Source organism: Apodemus sylvaticus, chromosome 3, assembly GCF_947179515.1.
Source record: "Apodemus sylvaticus chromosome 3, mApoSyl1.1, whole genome shotgun sequence".
In the NCBI taxonomy this organism is placed as follows: domain Eukaryota; kingdom Metazoa; phylum Chordata; class Mammalia; order Rodentia; family Muridae; genus Apodemus; species Apodemus sylvaticus.
This window is the reverse complement of record NC_067474.1, coordinates 145,286,348-145,308,852: the sequence shown is the minus strand read 5'-3', so window position 1 is coordinate 145,308,852 and position 22,505 is coordinate 145,286,348. Positions and strand designations below refer to the sequence as shown.

The 22,505-nt window shown below is 50.0% G+C and overlaps 1 protein-coding gene across 4 annotated transcripts in view; it reads left to right on the top strand.

The window, feature by feature from the left end:
* Ptpru (protein tyrosine phosphatase receptor type U) overlaps positions 1–12,617 on the top strand; it is a 77,108-nt gene extending 64,491 nt beyond the window's left edge. For all 4 annotated transcript variants that reach the window (XM_052177546.1, XM_052177545.1, XM_052177543.1 and 1 more), the window contains 9 exons: positions 185–339; positions 2,259–2,394; positions 2,806–2,955; positions 6,847–7,020; positions 8,421–8,561; positions 9,442–9,567; positions 9,694–9,851; positions 11,158–11,293; positions 11,485–12,617. In XM_052177546.1, the coding sequence (XP_052033506.1) occupies positions 185–339; positions 2,259–2,394; positions 2,806–2,955; positions 6,847–7,020; positions 8,421–8,561; positions 9,442–9,567; positions 9,694–9,851; positions 11,158–11,293; positions 11,485–11,547 (1,239 nt within the window). In that variant the 3' untranslated portion in view covers positions 11,548–12,617. The remainder of the gene's footprint in view (positions 1–184; positions 340–2,258; positions 2,395–2,805; positions 2,956–6,846; positions 7,021–8,420; positions 8,562–9,441; positions 9,568–9,693; positions 9,852–11,157; positions 11,294–11,484) is intronic.
* Positions 12,618–22,505: the final 9,888 nt, after the last annotated feature.

Sequence of the window (22,505 nt, the reverse complement as noted above, 5' to 3'; positions counted from 1 at the left end):
AGCATCTGGCAGACTCAGTCCAAATGCAGCAGTGTGTGCACTTGTTCAGCCTTGGCAGAGGGGACGGCCTTCTCTTCCCCACCTGGACAATGGACATTGCTGCCAGCCTTGCCAGAGCCCGGCATACAGCGGGTGTCTAGTGGGTGCTGCCGGCAGCTGACTGTCACCACTGTGCTTTCCACAGAGAGGTTACTCTGCCCGGCATGAGGTCCGCCAGTTCCACTTCACAGCGTGGCCAGAGCATGGTGTCCCCTACCATGCCACGGGGCTGCTGGCCTTCATCCGGCGCGTGAAGGCTTCCACTCCACCCGATGCTGGGCCCATTGTCATCCACTGCAGGTGGGGACACTGGAGATCCCAAGGAGAGGGGCCCAGGTGTGGGGAGCTGGGTAGGTTCACGCTCCCGAAGGTGTCCTGGGCTTGGGTTACCCTGCTTGGACACAGATGGTAGGAAACAATGTGTCACCTAAGATCCCAGGAGCTTTGGCTTTGAGGTTGGTACCCCACAGAGCCCCTTTATCAGAGGCTTCTCTCTCTCTCTCTCTCTTTCTCTTTCTTTCCCCCTCTCTTTCTCTCTCTCTCCCTCCCTCCACCCCCTCTCTCCTTTTCTGTTCAAATTTCATTAAGATTGAATTTTTAAAAATTTATTTATGTATGTATTTGCATGTAAGGCTGCATAGCAGAATAGGGCATTGGATCCCATTACAGATGGTTGTGAGCCACCATGTGGTTGCTGGGAATTGAACCCAGGTCCTCTGGAAGAGCAGCCAGTGCTCCTAACCACTGAGCCATCTCTCCAGCCACAAGACATCATCTTTTAAGGATGAATTCTAATCCATACAGAAGTCTGTAACACACGTGTAATTTATATCACAAAGAGTGTTCATTAACTGAACCACTAGTTTACTCTTCTCAGATTGAGAGAGAGAACATGGGCTTGGGAGATGGCTGACTGAAGTGTCTGCTTCCCAAGCCCAAGGACCTGAGTTTGATCCCCAGCATCTATATAAAAAACTGGGTGTGGGGCATGTGCTTGTAATCTTAGCCTTGGGGAGACTTAGATAGGAAAATCCCTGTCTCTCATTGGCCAGCCTAGCCTAATCAGGAAGCCCCAGGGCCCAGCGCTGGACCCTGTTTCAAAAGGAACAATGTGTTCCTGAGGAATGACACTTGATGTTGACCTCCGACCTTTAACACACACGCACACACTCACACACACACACACACACACACACACACACACGCACACGCACACGCACACGCACACGCACACGCACATGCACACGCACACCACACACACACCACACACACATCACACCACTGCCCACATGCACTCATACGGCCCAGTTCTGGAATGTTCCCTGTTCCCAGAACTTTGTGTGACTTAGGTCCCCTCAACGTGAGGTCCAACCACACAGCATCACAGTCCAGGGTGCATCTGTCCACCTTCTGTTGCTAGGCACCAGAAATGATGGTGCTAGAATAAAATGGCAGCTAAGGCTACTCAGAGGTTGGCTTCTAGGTAGGAAATGCACCCGCGTTGCTGTCTGTGAACAGTCAGCCCCAGTGGGTGCCGCCCAGGTCTTCCAAAGTGCTCGTGTGACTGAGCTGGGCCATCTTCAATGCTGTTGTAGTGCTTCGATGGTGCCATAATAAAGCTAGACTCTTGGTGGCGTCCTTCCCAACTTTCTACCCCATCGACACTGCTCCCACACTGAGCACACATACCAACGATGCACACAGCCCTGCTCCAGCTGGCCTCCCGGGGGAGTTACAGAGATAGCCACATCCACGGGGACCCTGTGGCAAGTGTTTTAACAGAAGCTGGCCATATTGCTCTGAGGGTTTGGAGGGGCCTGGAAGTGTTGGAAGCTCCCTGGGGGTGTGTGTGTGTGTGGATGGGCAAGTCTGTGGGGTTTTGAAGGATATACAGGAGTCTGGGATATCCAGGGGAGTGTGTGCTCCTGGACTGAGTCCTGAGCGCCCCTCTCATCCCTCTCCCTGAGTCCGTGTTGCTCCATTGGGGCTGACATCTCCATGACCTCCCAGCCTTTCCTGGCTTGTTCTTCCTGCCCCTTGTTCTCTGCTCCCAACTGTGTCCCCTGTGCTCCACAGTCCCTCCTTGTCAGAGTGTCCCTAAGCCCTGAGGTCTATGGCTAAGGCAGACACCCTGATCCCCACCTCTTTTCTTCTCCCTGGTCTTGAGTCCCCGCCCCAAGGCTCTGATGTGACCCTGGCCTTCCCTCCTGTCCCCGCAGTGCAGGCACTGGCCGCACAGGCTGCTACATCGTCCTGGATGTGATGCTGGACATGGCTGAGTGTGAGGGGGTCGTGGACATTTACAACTGCGTGAAGACTCTCTGTTCCCGGCGGCTCAACATGATCCAGACAGAGGTTCGGACCAGGCCTGTGTCTGACCTCTGCCCTCCATTTAGGGCTCTGTCACGCAGCCTAGAGCTGGATAACACATCTTCAGGGCATCCTAGACCCTTCCTGCCCCTACCACGCATGGTAGGGGCTGGGGGGTGGCAGGTGGCTCTTAGGTTTCTCCAAGCTTCAGTGCTGTATAGGCAAGTCAGGTGGCGGGAGGGGAGATGAGGGAGGAGTCCAGGGTTTGTGTCCTCACTAGACCTGGGACCTTGGACTGTCCCTCCACACTCAGATGACCTGCTGGGAATGCCCCTGTGCAGGAGAGATGAGCTGAGGTGGTGTTGAACTCAGCCTTGGCTTTCCTTGTCCTTCATCTTCGGCAGAGCTCAGCTCCCAGTCCCCTCCTCATTCTTACATTCCTGTCTCCTGTTCCAGGAACAGTACATCTTCATCCACGATGCAATCCTGGAGGCCTGCCTGTGTGGGGAGACCACCATCCCTGTCAATGAGTTCAAGGCCACCTACAGGGAGATGATCCGCATTGACCCTCAGAGTAATTCCTCCCAGCTTCGGGAAGAGTTCCAGGTGGGGGGATGAGTATGTGTGTAGAGATGTGGGGTGTGTGAGTGTGTGTATGGGTGTGAGGTGTGGGATAGATGTGTAAAGTTGGGTATGTGTATATAGGGGCAGGGTTGTGTGTGTGTGTGTGTGTATGAGTGGAGTGAATATGTATGTCTTAGTCAGGGTTTCTATTCCTGCACAAACATCATGACCAAGAAGCAAGTTGGGGAGGAAAGGGTTTATTGAGCTTACACTTCCACATTGCAGTTCATCACTAAAGGAAGTCAGGACTGGAACTCAAGCAGGTCAGGAAGCAGGAGCTGATGCAGAGACCATGGAGGGATGTTTCTTACTGGCTTGCTTCCCCTGGCTTACTCAGCCTGCTCTTTTATAGAACCCAAGAGGACCAGCCCAAAGGTGGAACCACCCACAAGGGGCCCTCACCACTTGATCACTAATTGAGAAAATGCCCCACAGCTGGATCTCATGGAGGCACTTCCCCAACGGAAGCTCCTTTCTCTGTGATAAGTCCTGCCTGTGTCAAGTTGACACACAAAACTAGCCAGTACAATTGACCCCTTGTCAACTTGACACACAAACACATCACTATTAAGCCTCAACCCTTACTTTCTTATTCATCCCCAAGATCTAAACTACTTTAAAAGTCCCACAGTCTTTACATATTAAAAGTTCAATCACCTTAAAATGTCCAATATCTTTAAAATTCAAAGTCTTTCAAAAGTTCAAAGTCTTTTAACTGTGGGCTCCACTAAAATACTTTCTTCCTTCAAGAGGGAAACATATCAGGGCACAGTCACAACCAAAAGCAAAACTCAAATTCCAAATGTCCAATGTCTGGGATCCAACTCACGATCTTCTGGGCTCCTCCAAGGGCTTGGGTCACTTCTTCAGCTCTGCCCTTTGTAGCACACAGCTTGTCTTCTAGGCTCCAGCTGCCTGTACTCCACTGCTGCTGCTGTTCTTGGTGGTCATCACATGGTACTGGCATCTCCAAAACGCTGCTCTCTTCCACTGTAATTAGGCTTCACCAATAGCCTCTCATAGGCTCTCATCAGGGTGACAAGCCTCTGCTCCCATGCATGACCCCTTCAAGTCCTGGGCCATCAATTGCAACTGAGGCTGAACCTTCACCAATGGCCTTCCGTGGCCTCTCAATGTGCCAAGAGCCTCAGCTGCTCTTCATGACCCCTTCATGCCTTCAAAACCAGTACCATCTGGGTGACTCTTACACAGTACCAAATCCAACCACAGCACAAAATACAACTGTGGCTATCTCTGGAACACACTCTCTGTGCTCTCAGAAAACACTTCCAAGAAGATTTCATCTCAGTGATGCTGGTCTCTTCTTAATCACCGCTAATTTCTTAGCTCCAGCTAACCAGCATCAATAGTCCCAGTAATACAAAGGTTTGCTTTAGTGGTTCTGGTATCTTGTTACTCACAGCTGATTTTTCAGCCCCAGCTAACCAAAACCACAGAATCTTCACAATCAAAACATGGCCACTGTAAGAGTCTTTAATCTTCCCTCTGAAATTTCACAAGCCAGGCCTCCATCTTCTGCACTATTCGTAACATTGTCTTCCAAGCTCCTACAGAACTTTCCACAGCTTTTCTAGCTCAAAGTTCCAAAGTCCTTCCGCAGCCCTCCCCAAAACATGGTCAGGTTGTCACAGGAATACCCCACTACGCTGGTACCAATTTGTCTTAGTCAGGGTTTCTATTCCTGCACAAACATCATGACCAAGAAGCAAGTGGGGGAGGAAAGGGTTTATTGAGCTTACACTTCCACGTTGCAGTTCATCACTAAAGGAGGTCAGGACTGGAACTCAAGCAGGTCAGGAAGCAGGAGCTGATGCAGAGGCCATGGAGGGATGTTTCTTACTGGCTAGCTTCCCCTGGCTTGCTCAGCCTGCTCTCTTATAGAACCCAAGAATACAGCCCAGAGATGGTACCACCCACAAGGGGCCCTCCCCCCCTGATCACTAATTGAGAAAATGCCCCACAGCTGGATCTCATGGAGGCACTTCCCCAACTGAAGCTCCTTTCTCTGCGATAACTCCTGCCTGTGTCAAGTTGACACACAAAACTAGCCAGTACAATGTATATAAGAGGTATGTGACTATATATATATATATAGTCACACACACACACACACACATATATATATAGTCATATATATACACACACACACATATATATATATACATACACACACACATACACATATATATGTGTATATGTGTGAGCTGTGTGAGCATATATAGGGTTGGGTGTGTTTGTGTATAGGAGTGGAGTTTGGGTGTGTGAATGTGTGTGTAGGTGTGTGTGTGTGTGTGTGTGTCGGAGTTTGGTGTATATGTGTGGAAGTGTGTTTGTGTGTGTACACAGGTGGTGTGTGCAAGTGTGCCCTGGGAGTCCTTAGTACTGTGGCTATCAAGGGTCAATCAGAAAGACCTGAGGGTGGAGACCCAGCTGGAGGGACAGAGTTGGGTGACTGGAAGGGACAATAAAGGACTGTGTTAGAGCTGTTGTTACCTGAGACTTTTGGGATCAGGTACATGTGGGTTCAGATCCTGCATTACCTTGAGGAGCTATGGGGAGCCTGGAGGGGCTAGGAGGAGCCTGGAGGGAGGAGTTGTGAGAAGCCTGGAGGGAGGAGCTGGAGGGAGGAGTTGGGAAGAACCTGGAGGAGCCTGGAGGGAGGAGTTTGGAGGGAGGGACTGGGAGGAGCCTGGATCCTGTCACTTAGCCTCATAGGCCCATACCATGACGCCCGGCTTCTGCCTTGGCTCCCGCTTCACACTTGAACCTTCTCCTGGCCCACAGCTGTGCCAGGCTGCAGTTGCCCTTGCTGCCCATGGTGGCCCCAGCAAAACAGCCAGCCTTACCTGTCCTGGAACTCACTCTGTAGACCAGGCTGGCCTTGAACTCACAGAAATCCTATCTCTCTGCCTCTACGTCCGGACTGCTGGGATTAAAGGCATGCGCCACCACCCCTAACCCACACCGCTGTTCTTAAGCCAGGCACTGGGTTTAGAGGAGGAGCCCAGGATAGGCTCAGCTTCGGGCCGGCTGTTTTGGGTGGCACTAGGCTTGTCATGCTGCAGGCTGCTCTCCAAAGGACTCTGTTGCTCTCTGGGTACCAGAACACAGGGGTTCCCACCTCCCAGAGTTCCTGTGTTCCCTCAGCCATATGGCACCTGCCGACTGGCACATTCTAGAGCCAGCATAGAGTCACCGGGAAATGTGGCTGGTGATTCCTGGAGAGGGGTATCAGCTTTGGGGATCATGATAAACTTGGGGCCCTGGGAGGGGTTCCCAAGAATAAGAGAGAAACTAACACTCCAGTATCCTGAAACCGAAGATTTGGTGTAGAAACAGATGTCATAGCCCTGGCTGAAGCCGCGCCAGGTGCTCAGGGTTGCGTTCTGTCTAGACAGCTGTGACCAAGGCTTCTGCCCTGTGCCTGGGGTTGTCTCTTGGGAAGAGGCGGGACTCAGGCTTACGTCCTTGAGAATAGTAACAACCCAATGGTGATCCTCACTGGGCCTGCAGTGCCTGGGCCTCACTGGGCCGAGCCCTGGTGCATCACACTCTTAGTGCCGGCATGATCTCCTTTAGCTTTCCAGGAAGCCCCGTGAAAAAGGCACACCACATTCCCATTTTACAAGTGAGAAAAGTAAGTCATGTATCCAAGCCCTCACTGCCTCAGGGAGACAGGTGCTAGTCCCAAAGCTCAGTCTCAGCCCACATGGCCTGGTGAAAGGCAGCTAGACTCCCTAACTTCTTTCTCCCTGGGCCTCAGTTTCTCCAGCAGAGTTAATTTTCTAAGGTCCTTTGAGGAGGCCCTGAAAGGGCCTGCTCAGTCTCCTCCCTCCCTACTCCCCTCTCCAGACGCTGAACTCAGTCACGCCGCCTCTGGACGTGGAGGAGTGCAGCATCGCCCTGCTGCCCCGGAATCGAGACAAGAACCGTAGCATGGACGTGCTGCCGCCAGACCGCTGTCTGCCCTTCCTCATCTCCAGTGACGGGGACCCCAACAACTACATCAATGCAGCCCTGACTGATGTGAGAGCCCGAGGCTGCAGGCACTCTGGAACTCCCACTCCTGGGAGGGCCCTGGGGTCGATGGAGTCTAGCCAAGGCCTCTGGTGGAAGGACATGCCTCACGATGCCCACTCAGTGGGACGAGCCCACGGGAGACCTTCTTACCCCTCTCAGTCTTCCACCCTGGACACTCAGGGTTCCTGCTGTTACAGTCAGCTTTAGTGAGGGTCTGGGTGGTCCCAGCAGAGCCTGGAGTAAGATGAGATCTGGGGATCCCTGAGGATTTGACGGCAGGACTAGACACCTGATATTTGGAGCTGGAGGAGCCAGTGTTGAGGAGATGGGACTGTGCCCAGCTCCAGGACCTTCAGTGGTGATTAGAAACAGCCCCCCCCACCCCCGTTCTTAGATAATTGTGGCCTGGAGGCCCAGGAGCTGGTGAGCAGACCTGTTCCCTGGCCCTGGCCTTAACTGGGCATTGCAAGCAGAGCAGGACCTAGGTGCTGGGGTTTGGGGACTGGGAAGGGAGAACTGTGAGCATCGCTCCTGCTCCACTCCGTCTTAAAGCCAGATGACAGAGAAGCCAGGCAGGCAGAGAACCAAAATGTTACAGAAAATAGCGGAGAACGTGGCTTTGCCTATGTAGCCATATAGGCTGTGTGTCTTGGGCCCTCTGCCAGGCTGACCTACCCTCCTACACATGGCCATCATGGGGAGGAGGAGCAAGGCACCGAGAACTCACGTTGCTGAGAGGAGAGAGCCAAGGGTAGTGAGTGGTCAGGGAGAAAGGAGAGAAGAGAGCCAGGCCAGGAGGCTTAGAGCAACTGGAAGGCCTCCACATAGGGAAGAGAGCCCCGCCTCCGAGTTGGTCTGAGGGAGGTAGGCTTTCTGTGGCCTAGTCCCTGGCCCGGAGCCCCCTCAGTAGGATAGCACAAGGCACAAGGTGAGAGGGACACCTGGTGCTGCCTGTGAGCTTCTTGCTGTGAACTGAAGCTCTATATCTGAAGTGAGACACATGGGAGAGGCTCACGGTCACCATTCCTCAGCCCAGGGCCATCCATGTGTGTGCATGTACGTGTGCCCACCAGTTCGCTTAGTTGGGTGTCTGGTCCCACTGAAGGGCCTATGATACTAGGGAGTATCATAGTTTGGCACGGAAACTTAGGTTTTGGTGACCTCCTTTTTATCCATGACCTTTTACCTTAGTGTGCTCTCTATATCCTGGGGGTGGAGTGGTAACTCCAGTGTCCAGCTAGGAAAGGTTCAGTGGGAATGCACTGCTGGTTGGTCTCTCCTGGGCCCCTGAAGCCTCAGATACCGGTTCCAGCCATGTCTCTGGTCACCCATGTGCAAGTCCTGGCTTCTGGGAGGCACTGCTCAGAGCCATCAGAGGGTCCTTCTGAGTGCTGTTTCCTCTGCAGAGCTACACACGGAGCGCCGCCTTCATCGTGACCCTGCATCCCCTGCAGAGTACCACACCGGACTTCTGGCGGCTGGTCTACGACTACGGGTGCACCTCCATCGTCATGCTGAACCAGCTTAACCAGTCCAACTCCGCCTGGGTGAGGCTCCAGGGCCTCAGTGCGTTCACTGCCCCCCAAAGTCACCTGCTCTGCCGTCACACTCCCTCCCAGGGCCTGGGTTTCCTAGTCTATAAACAAGGTTCATGAGGAACCAGCTCGCTAGTTGACAGTGGCTTCTGGATAGAGGCTTCAGGGGAGAAAAGGAATTAGGACCTCTGCAGCAGAGAGGAGGTGCTTTCTCCAGGGTCACATGGTGGGAGGAGGCAGTGTTGTGCTCCCCGACCCTGGAGCAACCCATTTAGAATTTCTGCTTTTGCAGTGGTTCCCCCAAACTACCTCGCCCTGGGGCTTTTGAGGTAAAACAAATTTAAGTTTCCTGTTATCTCTTTGACTTGGGGTAGGCCATGTTACCTCTTTATGCTGAAGCACATGTGTGCCTATGTGTGTATTGGAAGGGCCGCCTCTGCCCCTCTCCCTTCTCTAGTGCTGTCTACAGGGGCTGAGTGGGGGAATGAGGCTATGTTTGAGTGTCAGGACCATGCTATCTTTGAGTGTAGCGGGCTCAGAAACACTGTTGGTTTGGGATAGGTGGAGGTGCATGCCTGCCTCTTCCCAGAGAATGTCAGCATGATGCAGGAGTTCATGCACACTCGTGTGTGGGATGCTAGCATGTTAGAATGGAGTTTTCCAGCCACTAGCCGTGGGGATCATGACACTGTCTGTGAAGAGTTTGCTGTGACCAGCGTGACCGTGCCAGTGCTCTGGGCAGCTGTCCTTGTGTTCTGATGTGTGTGTGATGGAGAGATAGGTCTGCTGCAGGGGAGTCGGGAGTCAGGCACTGAGCCAGGCTGGAACCCCCAGAGCTGGCATTGCAGTGGGGACTGGCTTGGTTCTACTCAGCTTTCTCTCCGTGTCCCAGCCCTGCCTGCAGTACTGGCCAGAGCCAGGCCGACAGCAGTATGGCCTCATGGAGGTAGAGTTTGTGTCTGGCACGGCAAACGAGGATTTGGTGTCCCGGGTGTTCCGGGTGCAGAACTCTTCTCGGGTGAGTGTCCTGAGGACACCAAGGGTGAGCGGCCGGGGCTGCCTTTACTGACCATTGTCTCAAGGTCATCAGGGGCTCCTGTGACCTTTGTGCTCATGTTTCTCTGCCTGGCTGCTGTGTCCCCAGCTGCAGGAGGGTCACCTGCTGGTCCGGCACTTCCAGTTCCTGCGGTGGTCTGCTTATCGGGATACGCCTGACTCCAGGAAGGCCTTCCTGCACCTGTTGGCTGAGGTGGACAAGTGGCAGGCGGAGAGTGGGGATGGGCGCACCGTGGTGCATTGTCTGTGAGTGCTCCCTGGGAGGGGGTGGGTAGGTGAAAGGCTAGAGACTGGCAGGGCCCTCAGGGCTAACACAAAGCAGTCAAGGCTCCAAGGGCTGTCAGAATCCCTCACTCCATGACGTTAGAGCATATTTACTTGTTCTTCATTTGTCTGTTTGTGCACATATGAATGTTGTATAGACATGCACATGGGACAGCCCATGTCTAGAGGTCAGAGGACAACTTCATAGAGTTGGTTTTCTGTTTCTACCTTTACCTGGGCTCTGGGGCTCAGACCCAGGTCACCAGGTTTGTGTGGCAAGTGTCTTTACCCCACTGAGGCATCTTGCTGGCACCATGTAGCATATTTTAAGAACTTTTAAAAATTACACTTCTTTAATGTGTGTGTGTGCAGGCACATACATGTGTGTGCCTATGCGTGTGTTTTTGCATGACAGCATGTGTGTATGGAGGTCATAGGACAATAAGAGCTGCAGGAGTGAGCTCTATGCCCCTATCATGTCCTGGGGATTGAACTCAGGCCATCAGTGTTGGCGGCAAGCACTCTCATCCACTTAGCCATCCTGGCGGCCCCATGTAGCATACCCTTTATGCCAGTGGGATTCTAGTCTTTATGTATGTATGCACACGCAGTGTTCTTTCTTTCTCTAGTGTGTATCATACCCGTTCGTTCGTGTATGCGTACCTCCATTCAGAAATGCAGGTCTTCACTCATGTCTGGGCTCAGTCACCTCTTTTTCCCACTTCTTGTGCTCTGTGAGTCTCCCAACGCCAGCCTGGGCCCTCTCCTCCGAGGGCCCACCTTCAGTCTTAGTGAGAGACTCCCGCAGCAGGAGGCTAGTTAGTCTCCCATTCCCCAGGAGGCTCCTGTTGAGTCACAGGAACAGAGAGAATCGGGAAGAGGAGGCTGGGGTGCCTGGTGGCCACGGGCTGTGCCCAGTGCCTGTGTTTGGCTGGTGTGCTCTGGGTCTTCTTGGCCTCTGAGATACCTGTCACCTCTGTCACCTGAAGTATGGTTGGCTCTTTCCGCTAGACGTCTACAGGCTGATGCTTCTCAAGGATATCTCGGGCATGACGCACAGTTCTGGATGCCTGTCTCAACTCTGAACTGTCTTTAACCTTCTGCTCCTAGGACTAGATCCTGGCTTCTACCTCTCATCTTTCCTCTCTCTAGCCAAGCCTAGGTGGCACTTCAGTGTTTCCCCTGTCTTGGCCTCTCCGACCTTGCCCCTGCCTTCAGATGACCTAGCTCCACTCCTCACCTTTGCGTTGCCAGGTCCTGCCCCAAACCTCTTCTGTGTTTCCTTTAGCAACGGGGGTGGCCGCAGTGGCACCTTCTGCGCCTGTGCCACGGTCTTGGAGATGATCCGCTGCCACAGCCTGGTGGATGTTTTCTTTGCTGCCAAAACGCTTCGGAACTACAAGCCCAATATGGTGGAGACCATGGTGAGGAGCTGTGTCTGGGGCACGGCCATTTCAGATCCCCAAACACCCCCCACCGGGTTTCTCAGAACCTACGTACTCTTGTCTGGTCCTCAACTTTGGGCCTCCATTCTAGTCCCGGGTGGTTAGCATGTCTTCCTCATTCCCCCTTTTTCTGGAGGGTGGCCAGGGCTCAAGGCTCTCTCTTTCTCCAGGATCAGTACCATTTCTGCTACGACGTGGCCCTGGAGTACCTGGAGGCTTTGGAGTTGAGATAGCAGGCACCTGACCCGGGGCACCCAGTGAACACCCAGGGCATGGCCCATCATTCCAGACTGATGAGGAGGGCCTGTGGCCCCAACTTTGCTCAGCCATAATTCCACAGGGAGAACACTGGAACGGACACTGCGCCATCTTGGTGACCCCCACGGGAAGGCTGGAGGCCAAGGAGGAGCTTTGCAAGACTGTATCAGCCCCACCTCCAGAGGATCCTGCAGACGTGTGCAGAGAAGCTTGCCCGGGACAGTGGCACTGGCCAAAATAGCTAGTGCTGGGGGGCCCAGGCCAGGCCCCTCCGCGCCATTACAGTCCTGGGCAAGAGATGAACGAGCGTCTGCAGAGAGTGGGAGGCTTGCACCCAGTGTGGTCCTTTCTGCATGTGGTGGAGGCTCACTGGGACTTGGCAGGGGCCGAGTCTCAGCTGGCTGAGCCCCCGAGAGTCCTGAAGCTGGGACCTCTCCCTGTCTTGCCAGTGGGCCATGCCAAGCATCCTGCAGCCCCGTTCTCCATCCCACTGCCCCGACAGACCCAGGGCGGCTTTGCTCCCCATGCTCCCTCCTGCTTCTGAGCTTTTCCTGCAACAGGGCCTGTGCCTCCCTCCTGGGCTCCATCCCTGCCTGGCCCAGTATATGCACAAGATGCACTTCAGCTCCTCTCTCCTCCCTGGCCTTCAGGTCTTCACGGCTTGGTCCTGCTCAGCTTGAGCCTGTGACAATCCACAAGGCTGAATCACAGCCCCCTGGCATTGAGGCCCCTTGGCTCTCGGTGAGGCCACCCCTGAATTGGGGCGGGCTAGAGCAGGGCTGGTGTCAGCTTCTAGAGTACAGAGAAAGAAGGGGTGCTTCGGGATGGAGGACCAGTGCTTTCTTTGTTGTTATTTTGTTATTTTTTGATGGGAGGGTGGGAAGTTCTCTTTATAATGGGGTAGGCCACACCCCCATTTCGTGCCTCAATCTCCCCATCTGTAAACTGTAGATATGACTACTGACCTACCTCACAGGGGGCTGTGGGGAGGTGTAAGGTAATGTTTGTAAAGCGCTTTGTAAATAAATGTGCTCTCAGAATGCCACCCAGTGGCTCTCTCTCTCTCTCTCTCTCTCTCTCTCTCTCTCTGTCTCTCTGTCTCTCTCTCTCTCTCTCTGTGTGTGTGTGTGACCAGTGCTTGCCTGGCCTCCTGGGGCAGTGTGGGTCAGAGGCCCAGATCCTAGGCTTGTTTTGGCTTTTCTATTCACCAAACAGCAGATATATGGACCAGGGCATCACTCAAGAGTCCTCCCACAGAGGTTGTTCCTGCAACAAGAGTATCTTAAGGGAGGAAAGGGTTCTTTTGGGATACAGCCCAAGGGTACAGTCCACTATAGTGAGTGTTCTAGTTTGGTTTCTGTTGCGATGAAAAACACTATGACCAACAGCAATATGGAGAGAAAAGTATTTACTTCATCCTACAGGTTGCAATCCATCATGAATGAAGCCAAGGTAGGAACTCAAAGCAGGACTCGGAGGCAGAAATCAAGGAGGAACCCTGTGAATTGGCTCACTTCCAGACTCACATTCAGCTATAGCTCAGGCCCACCAGCCTAGGAATGGTTCTGCCCTCAGTGGGCTTGACCCCTCTACTCCATCAACCATTATGCAAAACCAGTTCCTTGAAGACAGAAGCATAGGCCAGTGCGGTGATGGAGGGGCATCTTCAGTTGAAGTTCTGTTTTTCCAGGTGTGTCAGGTTGACGACCAGGATTAGGCATTGCAGTGGGGAAGGCATGGGGTGGGGATGGGGAGCGAGGGGGGAGGGTCAGGCCCTAAAGCATCTGTTACAGGGCATTTACAGTCAGGAGAGAGAGAACAGGGGCTGAGGAAATCCCTTAAGAGCGGTTTGCTGGGCAAGCATGAGGAGGACCCACGTTCAAGTCCCTGGTACCCACATAAAAGTTGGGTGTGGCCCCACACGTCTATAACACCCACACTGGACAGTGAAGACAAGAGTCCTGGGAGTTCATTTGGCCAGCCCAGCCAAAATGGCTGGGTCAGTCGAAGAGGACGTAATGTGGTCAGCAACAGAGGAAGAGACCAGATATCTTCCTTCCCCTGGCCTCGGCGTGAGCACACATGGCCGTGTGTTGCCTCCTAAAATAAGGAGCAGACAATGATGGATTTTGGTCTCAATTCTCTTTCCTCTTTTTAGTTGGTTTAAGACTCCAGTCTTGGAATGATACTTCCCACAGGTAAGGTAGGTCTTCCCTCCTCAACTAACCCAATCTGTGCCTAGAGGCTTGACAAGATTAAGCTTTATGTTGAGGTCTCAAGCTGCCTGCCATCTGGGGTGTGGTGGGGGATTGGGTCAAGGTCAGCTCTGTTGTTGTAACAGAAGGGGTTCAGTCTTCTCATTCAAGCTGACCTTGACGGACTTACCTGATGGATTAAGATGTGGGTCAGAGAGACAAATAGAACTTGCTTGAACCAATAGAATGTGGTAGAAATGGCAGAGAGTGGAGTTCAAGACCCAGACCTGAGGCACTCATTTTTTTGCATTGTCCTGGTGCTGTAAGGAAGCCTGTGGAGCCTACTAGGTGATTGAGAGGACCTAGAGGGGAAAGAGTGCATCCCCTAAGAGTTGGTAGTAGCTGCCAGGCCTGTGAATGAGGAGACCATTGTCAACCTTTTAGTCCAGCTGATCTGTTGGATAAATATGGTAATTAGAAGGGGCTGCCTAATCTTAGAAGGGGAATCAGAATACCCATGGGAGGAGATACAGAGAGAAAATGTGGAGCAGAGACTGAAGGAAAGGTCATCCAGAGACTGGCCCCACCTGAGATCCATCCCATATACAGTTACCAAACCCAGACACTATTGTGGATGCTAACAAGTGCTTGCTGACAGGAGTCTGACATAGCTGTCTCCTGAGAGGCTCTGTCAGTGCCTGACAAATACAGAGGTGGATGCTCTCAACCAACCATTGGACGGAGCACAGGGTCCCCAATGGAGGAGTTAGAGAAAGGACCCAAGGAACTGAAGGGGTTTTCAGCCCCATAGGAGGAACAACAATATGAACCAACCAGTACCCCCCCAGAACTCCCGGGGACATAATCACCAACCAAAGAGTACACATTGGAGGGACCCATGGCTCCAGTTACATGGGTAGCAGAGAATGGCCTTGTTGGTAATCAATGAGAGGAGAGGCCCTTGGTCTTGTGAAGGCTCCATGCCCCAGGGTAGGGAAATGCCAGGACAGATAAGCAGGAGTGGGTGTGTTGGTGAGTAGGGGGAGGAGGGATGGGATAGGGGGTTTGTGAAGGGGAAACTAGGAAAGGGAATAACATTTGAAATGTAAATAAAGTAAATGTCTAATTAGAAAAAACAAGAAGGGTCTGCCTGACCAACCTCTAGAACCTGGAGTGATTCTAAACACTTCTTTCTTATGTCAGGAAGCACAGGGGATTATTTGTTACACACCAAAAGCTAACTGATGCATGTGTGTTATGAATGGTGCAGACATTGCTTTTTTTTCTTTGCTCCACCCAGTGCGGAGCCCCTTGAGGGCAGGGAAGGCTTCTGTGTTTACGTCGCTAAATCTATTGCCTAACAAAGGGCGTGCTTGTCTTGAAGCTAGTGTTCCAGAATTCTTGGCATTTGGAGGGAAGAAGGAACAAAGTGTGGGACTGCTCACATGAGCCCACAGAGCCTTTTGGAGGAGTTGGGGCCCAGCTGGGTATTAAGGAGTACCAGCTCAGCTCCAGAACCAACACGCCACCAAGGATGTTCTTCTTGGCCTAACGTTCAGACACCAGGAAGTGACCATGCGTGGTCCCCTAAACAGCCTACAATGAATATAATGGTACCTTTTCACAGGATTGGCTATGAGGCAAAATATTCAAAAAGGCTGAGTATGCTTCACTCTCTACTGACACAATTGTCCTTTGATAAAGGACATTTTACTTCACAATATAGACCATTCCTGGCTTACAGTAGTTCAACTTAATGATCTTTTGTTATGTGTATATGTGTGGGTGTGCATGTGCCCCAGAATGTGTGTGGAGGTCAGAGGACAGTTTTCAGGAGTCAGTTCTCTCTACTACATGCATCCTGGGGGTGGAGCTCAAGCCACCAGGCTTAGAAGTAACTGTCCTTATCTACGGGTTACCTCACTAACCTTTAATATATCAGTGTGCACTCTATAGTGATGCTGGGTGGTAGTCACATGACCAGAGGGCAAGCCATACATACTCTCTGGGTACTGTGACAGTAGGTAGGCTAGATGGGTGTCTTAGTTAGGATTTTACTGCTGTGAACAGACACCATGACCAAGGCAAGTCTTATAAAGGATGCCATTTAATTGGGGCTGGCTTACAGGCCCCATTACAGGCTCATCAAGGTGGGAACATGGCAGGCATGGTGCAGGAGGAGCTGAGAGTTCTACATCTTCATCTGAAGGCTGCTAGCAGAATACGGGCTTCCAGGTAGCTAGGGTAGGACTCTGAAAGCCCACACCACAGAGACAAACCTACTCCAACAGGGTCATACCTTCCTATAGTGTCACTCCCTGGGACGAGTATATACAAACCATCACAGTGGATTAAAGACTCTTTTGATTTAGGAGAGTTTCAATTTATTATGGGGTCTAACATAGTAGAGGTCAAGAGGTTCTGGAACTGAGACCCCTGGTGACTAAAACTGTGCATATTCACACACATGTACATAAACATGAATGCTTCAGGTCACACAAAAGAATCAATCATGATTAGAATTCATATCGTATGACTTCAAAGCCATGGCTCTTGTAATCAGTCCAGAAATTCCCACAGATTTAGACCCAAACCACATCAGTTGCTAGATATTTTATTCATTCTTGATACTCATGGAAGTTGAGTAGTCATAGATGCAGGGAGAAGGTTTAACTGGGGCTCGCAACCAAATATCCTCCTGGGCTCAGTGATTGGCTCCTTGAAGACCCATAGAGAAGGTTTCTGAATGAATGATTGAAAGCCTCCAATCTGCAGGGGTGGCCTGACTCAGCAGGAGCAGAGGAGCCAGGAGAGTCTTTTCAAGAAAATAAAATGCATCTCAACTCACTTCCCACTTATCCCCAGGGGTGGGAAGAAGGAATCTGTCCAGGAATTTTCTTTTCTGTTCATTTGGAAGTGGAACAATGTGGCTTTCTTGAGCTGTGTTTGGTATGTGTCTGCATTTTCTTTTTTAAAGCAAGATGGAGACAGAGTTGACTCCTTAAGGCCCCAGCTCAGGCGAACCTCTCTTCCAAAAGGCATAGAACTCATTTCTCTGGCCTCTTCCTTGATAACTGCTTCTCCACCTCCAAGCCTCCATATCTCTATCTCTCCCCTCCCCTACATACCTTACCCCATTTGCTCCTGTTCCTGCATCATTTACTAGTTGAACCCTGAGCTCCGAATACACCCTTCTCTGCCCCTCTTTGTGATTTTGGAGCTGGTCCCTTGACTCTGTTGTCAGTGGGAGCAATGCTAGACTCAGTCAGTAGAGGGCACTAGACAGATACGAGGGTGACTGCAGTAAGTATGTCTTCTCCCCTCCAGGGTGGGATTCCCCTTCCCGCCTTTTGTGTTTCCCTACCACAAAGGCAAAGACCAGTTCCCATCTCCTCTGTGGCCCATGTGGGACAGCTCCAGACGTCCCTCCAACCATCTCTGTTTCCACTTGGAAGACTTTTTTATAAGATCAAACATACAGGCTTAGATCATGCTTCCACTCCGAGAGCCATTTATATAGGCCAGGAAAGCCCACATGGCCCAGGCAATTTCTTAGCCACTATAGGCTTCGTACTCTGCTGAGTAAGTCTCCCTTGTAGGAGAAATCTGAATTAGCTGAATGATGGAGGATAATCTCCTGAAGCCATCCTTTAAAAAAATTTAAACATCTGTCTGTCTGTCTGTCTGCCCGTCTGTTTTGCCATAGCATATGTGTGGAGGTCAGAGGACAATTTGTGATAGTCAGTTCTCTCTTTCCACCATGTGGGTCTCAGGGATTGATCCAAGATTGTCCAGGTTTGTCAGCAATCACCTTTATCTGCTGAGCCATCTCACCAGCCCCTCCATCTGTTTTCTTATTTACTTTGCCCCTTGAAGAGACTTAACTGTGTTTCCTCATTTGCTGCCCCTGGGTCTTTAGGGATCTCTTTGGCTGCTTTAGTGATTAATTGTCCTTTACTGGAATATTATTCTTGATATTAAAAACTCTCAAGTTCAGGTTCATTTTATTAAAGACATGAGCTCTGTCTCCTGACTGGGTCCTAATTGATACTGAGGAGGGCACAGATGGTCCCAGGAGACCGACACAAACAGATGGGACTTTGATTGATTTCATTGTACCCTTGGCCTCGAGCAAAGTGTTGAGCTCCTTGCCAACAGGAAACCGGAGACTCATAATCTACAGCACGGTGGCACTGTAATTATGCCATCACCTGTGATGGACTTTGATTCAATGCCAGATGAAGCACATGTTTTGGGTGCCCTGGTAACTTCTGTGCTTGGCTATTACCTCAGGCCTGGTGACTGTGGGACACTGGATGGATCCTTGAGTGCACTGGGACATGCTCCCTAGAAGGCACGTGACAAAGCCGGGTCACTTAATGCTCAGCTTAGATGATAGCTGGAGAACCGAGGTGGCTCTGAGTCACCTGCAAAGGCGTCTTTGAGTTTGTGTAGCCACGGGGAGGATATTGCTGAAAAAAATGAATCATAAAATTTGACTGTGTGGGTTGCATCGTTAAAATTTACAACGCTGGCAAGTGTCTTATGGGAAAACTCGGGGATGATTCAAGGAAGACTTCAGCCCTCACACTTGGAATAGGGACATTTGATTGAATTCAGAGGAATGGAGACTCTAGAATCCCTGAGTCACCCAGAGGAGACTGCCCTGCCAACAAAAATGATATTTTTTGTATGTTTGAGAAGACTGACTTTCCTTTGTTTAGAAAACTCTTTGATGACCTTATGTGGGACAGATTCCTTGAAAGGGGAAGACAGACCTTTTGAAGACAGGTCACAGAGACACTTGGTTAGAATTATTACATCCATAAATAAGGCCAAATCCCATTGTACTTTAAGGGGTCAGGTGCACTCTGGGACAGAAGAGCAGACGGTTTACACAGCAAAAGGATGCAAGCATTTGCTGATGGCTAGACTTGACGTAACTCTTGGGCTTGGCATGTGTGTGGAAGGTCATCCTAAGGATGCAAGGGGATTACACAGCCATTCTGAATGTATGGAGGCTCAGTAGGAATCTAACGTGCTAATTGTGTAGCTGAAGTTGGTTCTGACATCCTTCTTGGTTGCTTGGCTGAAACTTAGCCATGGAGGTGGCTCGAGTTTCATTCAGTTGAGATGTTATAATGGCCAATGACATAATGCGGAGGAAGGTCTCTAAAAGCTTAAGAAAACAGGTATGGGGAGGCATTCAACAGGTTTGACATGCATAGCGCCCTCCCCAAACTATGGTGCATAACAATTGCAAGAATATAGACTCATAACTGAGTCTTTGGGGCAATTTCTGGAGGAGGAGGAGAAGTTGTGTCTTTGTGAGATGCTGTGGGCACTCACGTTTGCAGTCCAGTGTGACCCTAGCATGCTCTTGTCCTTGCAGGCTTCCAGATTTCATGGGAATCACAGGGATGAATGTTTTCTCTTAATAGCCCAAGGCAGACGGGAGCATTCCTCAGGGAGGCTGCACAGATATCCCAGAACTTGAAAGTGTCGGCTCACTGGGATCTTTGGTAACAACTCTCTGGTCATCACGTCCCAGGAGAGAAATAGATGGACCACCTGCTAAATATACTGCTTGCTTTATATACAGAAAAATCAACCAATGTACTAGCAGTGCATTGGCCAACATCTGACTTGGCTCGAATACTTGGTCCCAGTTCCCAAACATAAACCAGTTCCCTGACTAGAGTCTCTTGGTTGGAGAGAAGGACAAGCTCCCGGGGAAGCTTCCTGTGGCAGAGCCATAAGTATGCTCCAAGTGTCTTCTTTGCAGGGTTCTGTAGTCCTTTATTAAAGAGACTGCCCTTAGGGAAAGATAGCATATGTACCCTTGGCGGTTACTAGGTATTATCCTGCATGATACTTTCTAGGGCAAAGATTACTGTAGCCACGCCCATCAAGGTGGTGGCTTAGGTAGTTTAGTGATTGGTGCTTGGTTTAAGTGAGCAGTTACTCATTTCCTGTTTCCGAATGGATAGTTGAAATGGGCAAACTGGAGAAACCCTAGTTTGGGCCTCTGACTCATGAAGCAATGCCCATTATGGAGGAAGAACCTAAACAGAAGTTCTTGGATCTTTCTCTATCAAGTGTGTGAACTGGATCTCTCTGTCTCCCTCAGAGACCTGCAGAGATGAATGAGGGCCTGACCCACCCCTGTGGAACTTGCCTATTTGGCCAGGGTAGGGTGTGTGGGGAATTTGGAGAATGACTGGATTATCATTCACTTCAAGTGGTGACTCCAGCTGTACCTGCTGTCTCAGATTAAAAGGAGGAGGAGTAGATTTAGGAGAGAGGGGAGGAGGTGAGAGGAAACTGTGGTCAGGGTGTAATATATGAGAGAGGAATAAATAAAAAGATCCTCCTTTCAAAACAGAACCAAAACAAACCAAAACCCAAAACCCAAACCAAAACCCAAACCAATCAACAACAAAAATATCTCTCAAATTTTTAATTTTATAAAGCAATCTCTCATGTGTATGCTTTGCAAACTGACAGACTTTCCACCTCCACTTCCCACTTCACCAGCCCTGATCCTTCTCCTCTCTCATAAAACTCCCTCACGTCCTTGTCTTGTTTGAATCTACCAGGATTTCCCAGGGCCGCATGGGTTTTGTGGCTCTCCACTGGGGTCTAGTGGGCTCAACAGAGGGAACACAGCTAAAGACTGTCCTCCAGAATCTATTGACAGCAGATAGTTTGGAGGTAAAGGGTGAGGCTCTGGGAGCCTCTCCTCCTTCCTGGCGGTTGTTGATAGAGCTAGCTTTGTGTGAGTCCAGTTGTCGTAACTGTGGTTGCTGTGAACTAATGACTGCAATCCTTGTGTTCAGTCTAAGGCGTGGGGTGTCACGGCCCTTCACCCTATCTTCCTGTGCTTGCTCGATTCCTGTCTTCCTTTTCTGCAGTGTTCCCTGAGCCTTAGAGAAATGGTGGCATGAGTGAGTTGCTTAGAGTTAAACTCATATCTGTTGCTTGCTTGCTTCGTCTTCTAAAGAAAGATTTATTTATTTTTATTTTACATGTATAGGTTTTGCTTGCATGTATGTATGTGCACCGTGTGCCCACCTGGGACCCTGTGGGTCAGAAGAGGGCATTAGATCTCCTGGAAACACAGTTATAGACAGTTTTCAGCTGCCATGTTAGTGCTGGGGACTGAACCCACGTCCTCTACAAGAGCAACAAGTGATCTTACCTGCTGGGATGTCTTTTAAGCCAATTCTTTACATCTTGAGCAGCCATAAGTCTCTGCATTCACTACTGTCCATTGTAAGCAGAGGTTTTTTTTTTTTTTTCTGGCTACGGATGGAGCTGCTTTTGTCTGTTGGTATAACCATGGGTGTTTAAAATTCTTTTTTCAGATTGGTTACTATATAATTGTATGTGTGTTTTGCCTGCATGTATACATGTGCATCCTATGCACACCTGGTGCCCATGGAGGTCAGAAGCAGGTATCAGATCCCCTACAAGTTGAGGTACAGAGAGTTGTGAGCTACCACCCAGTGCCTGGGTCTTCTGCAAGATTGCAATTTTTTAAAAATTGACTATTTCATGGAAAATTTTTACATAAAAATGGTAGATTTAAAAACTCTAAATTAATTGAAGGTGGAATTAGAAACATTTGTGATAAAATCAAAGCTTTACATTGAAAACATTTCTGATAAAATAGAGGAAGAACATAGAAAGACATATTAAAATAGAAGATTATCATGAAAAATAATGCAGATAAAATGGTAGACATAAAAACATTACTAAATTAATTAAAAGGGGAATTACAACCATTTTCTGATAAAATTGAAGATTTACATGAGAAATATTTCGCTAGTCTATGTCTTTTTATTGGGGAGTTGAGCCCATTGTTGTTAAGAGATATTAGGGAAAAGTGATTGTTGCTTCTTGCTATTTTTGATGCTATTTTTATATTTGTGTGGGTATCTTCTTTTGGGTTTGTTGGAAAAAAATTACTTTCTTGCTTTTTCTAGGATGTAGTTTCCCTACTTGTGTTGGCATTTTCCATCAATTATCCTTTGTAGGGCTAGATTTGTGGACAGATATTGTATACATTTGGTTTTATCATGGAATATCTTGGTTTTTCCATCTATGGTGATTGAGAGTTTTGCTGGGTATAGTAGCCTGGGCTGGCATTTGTGTTCTCTTAGGGTCTGATGAGGTCTGCCCAGGATCTTCTATATCTCTGGTGAGAAGTCTGGTGTGATTCTGATAGGTCTGCCTTTATAAGTCCCTTTTCCCTTACTGCTTTTAATATTCTTTCTTTGTTTAGCGAATTTGGTGTTTTGATTATTATGTGCCGGGAGGACTTTCTGTTCTGGTCCAGTCTGTTTGGAATTCTGAAGGCTTCTTGTATGTTCATGGGCATCTCTTTATCTAGGTTAGGGAAGTTTTCTTCTACAATTTTGTTGAAGATATTTACTGGGCCAGCAAATGGTCTTAACTGTGAGCCATCTCTTCAGCCCCCTCATCTATAGTTATTTAGAATGTAGTTTGCTACTCTGTCACTTAAATGAACCATTAGAGATCTATTTACCACATGGACCCATGACTTCTCCATATCTGGGTTGGTAGCCTGGCTTACAACGCCTTTACAGGGCCCACACAGTAGGCCGAAGCTTTGTAGCCCTTGGTCTTTCTACAGCATTTTTCTCTGTACCAATTCTCACGTGCTGTGAAAAAAACTGTTGCCTTTTGCCTGGAAGGGTCAACGACCTACAATC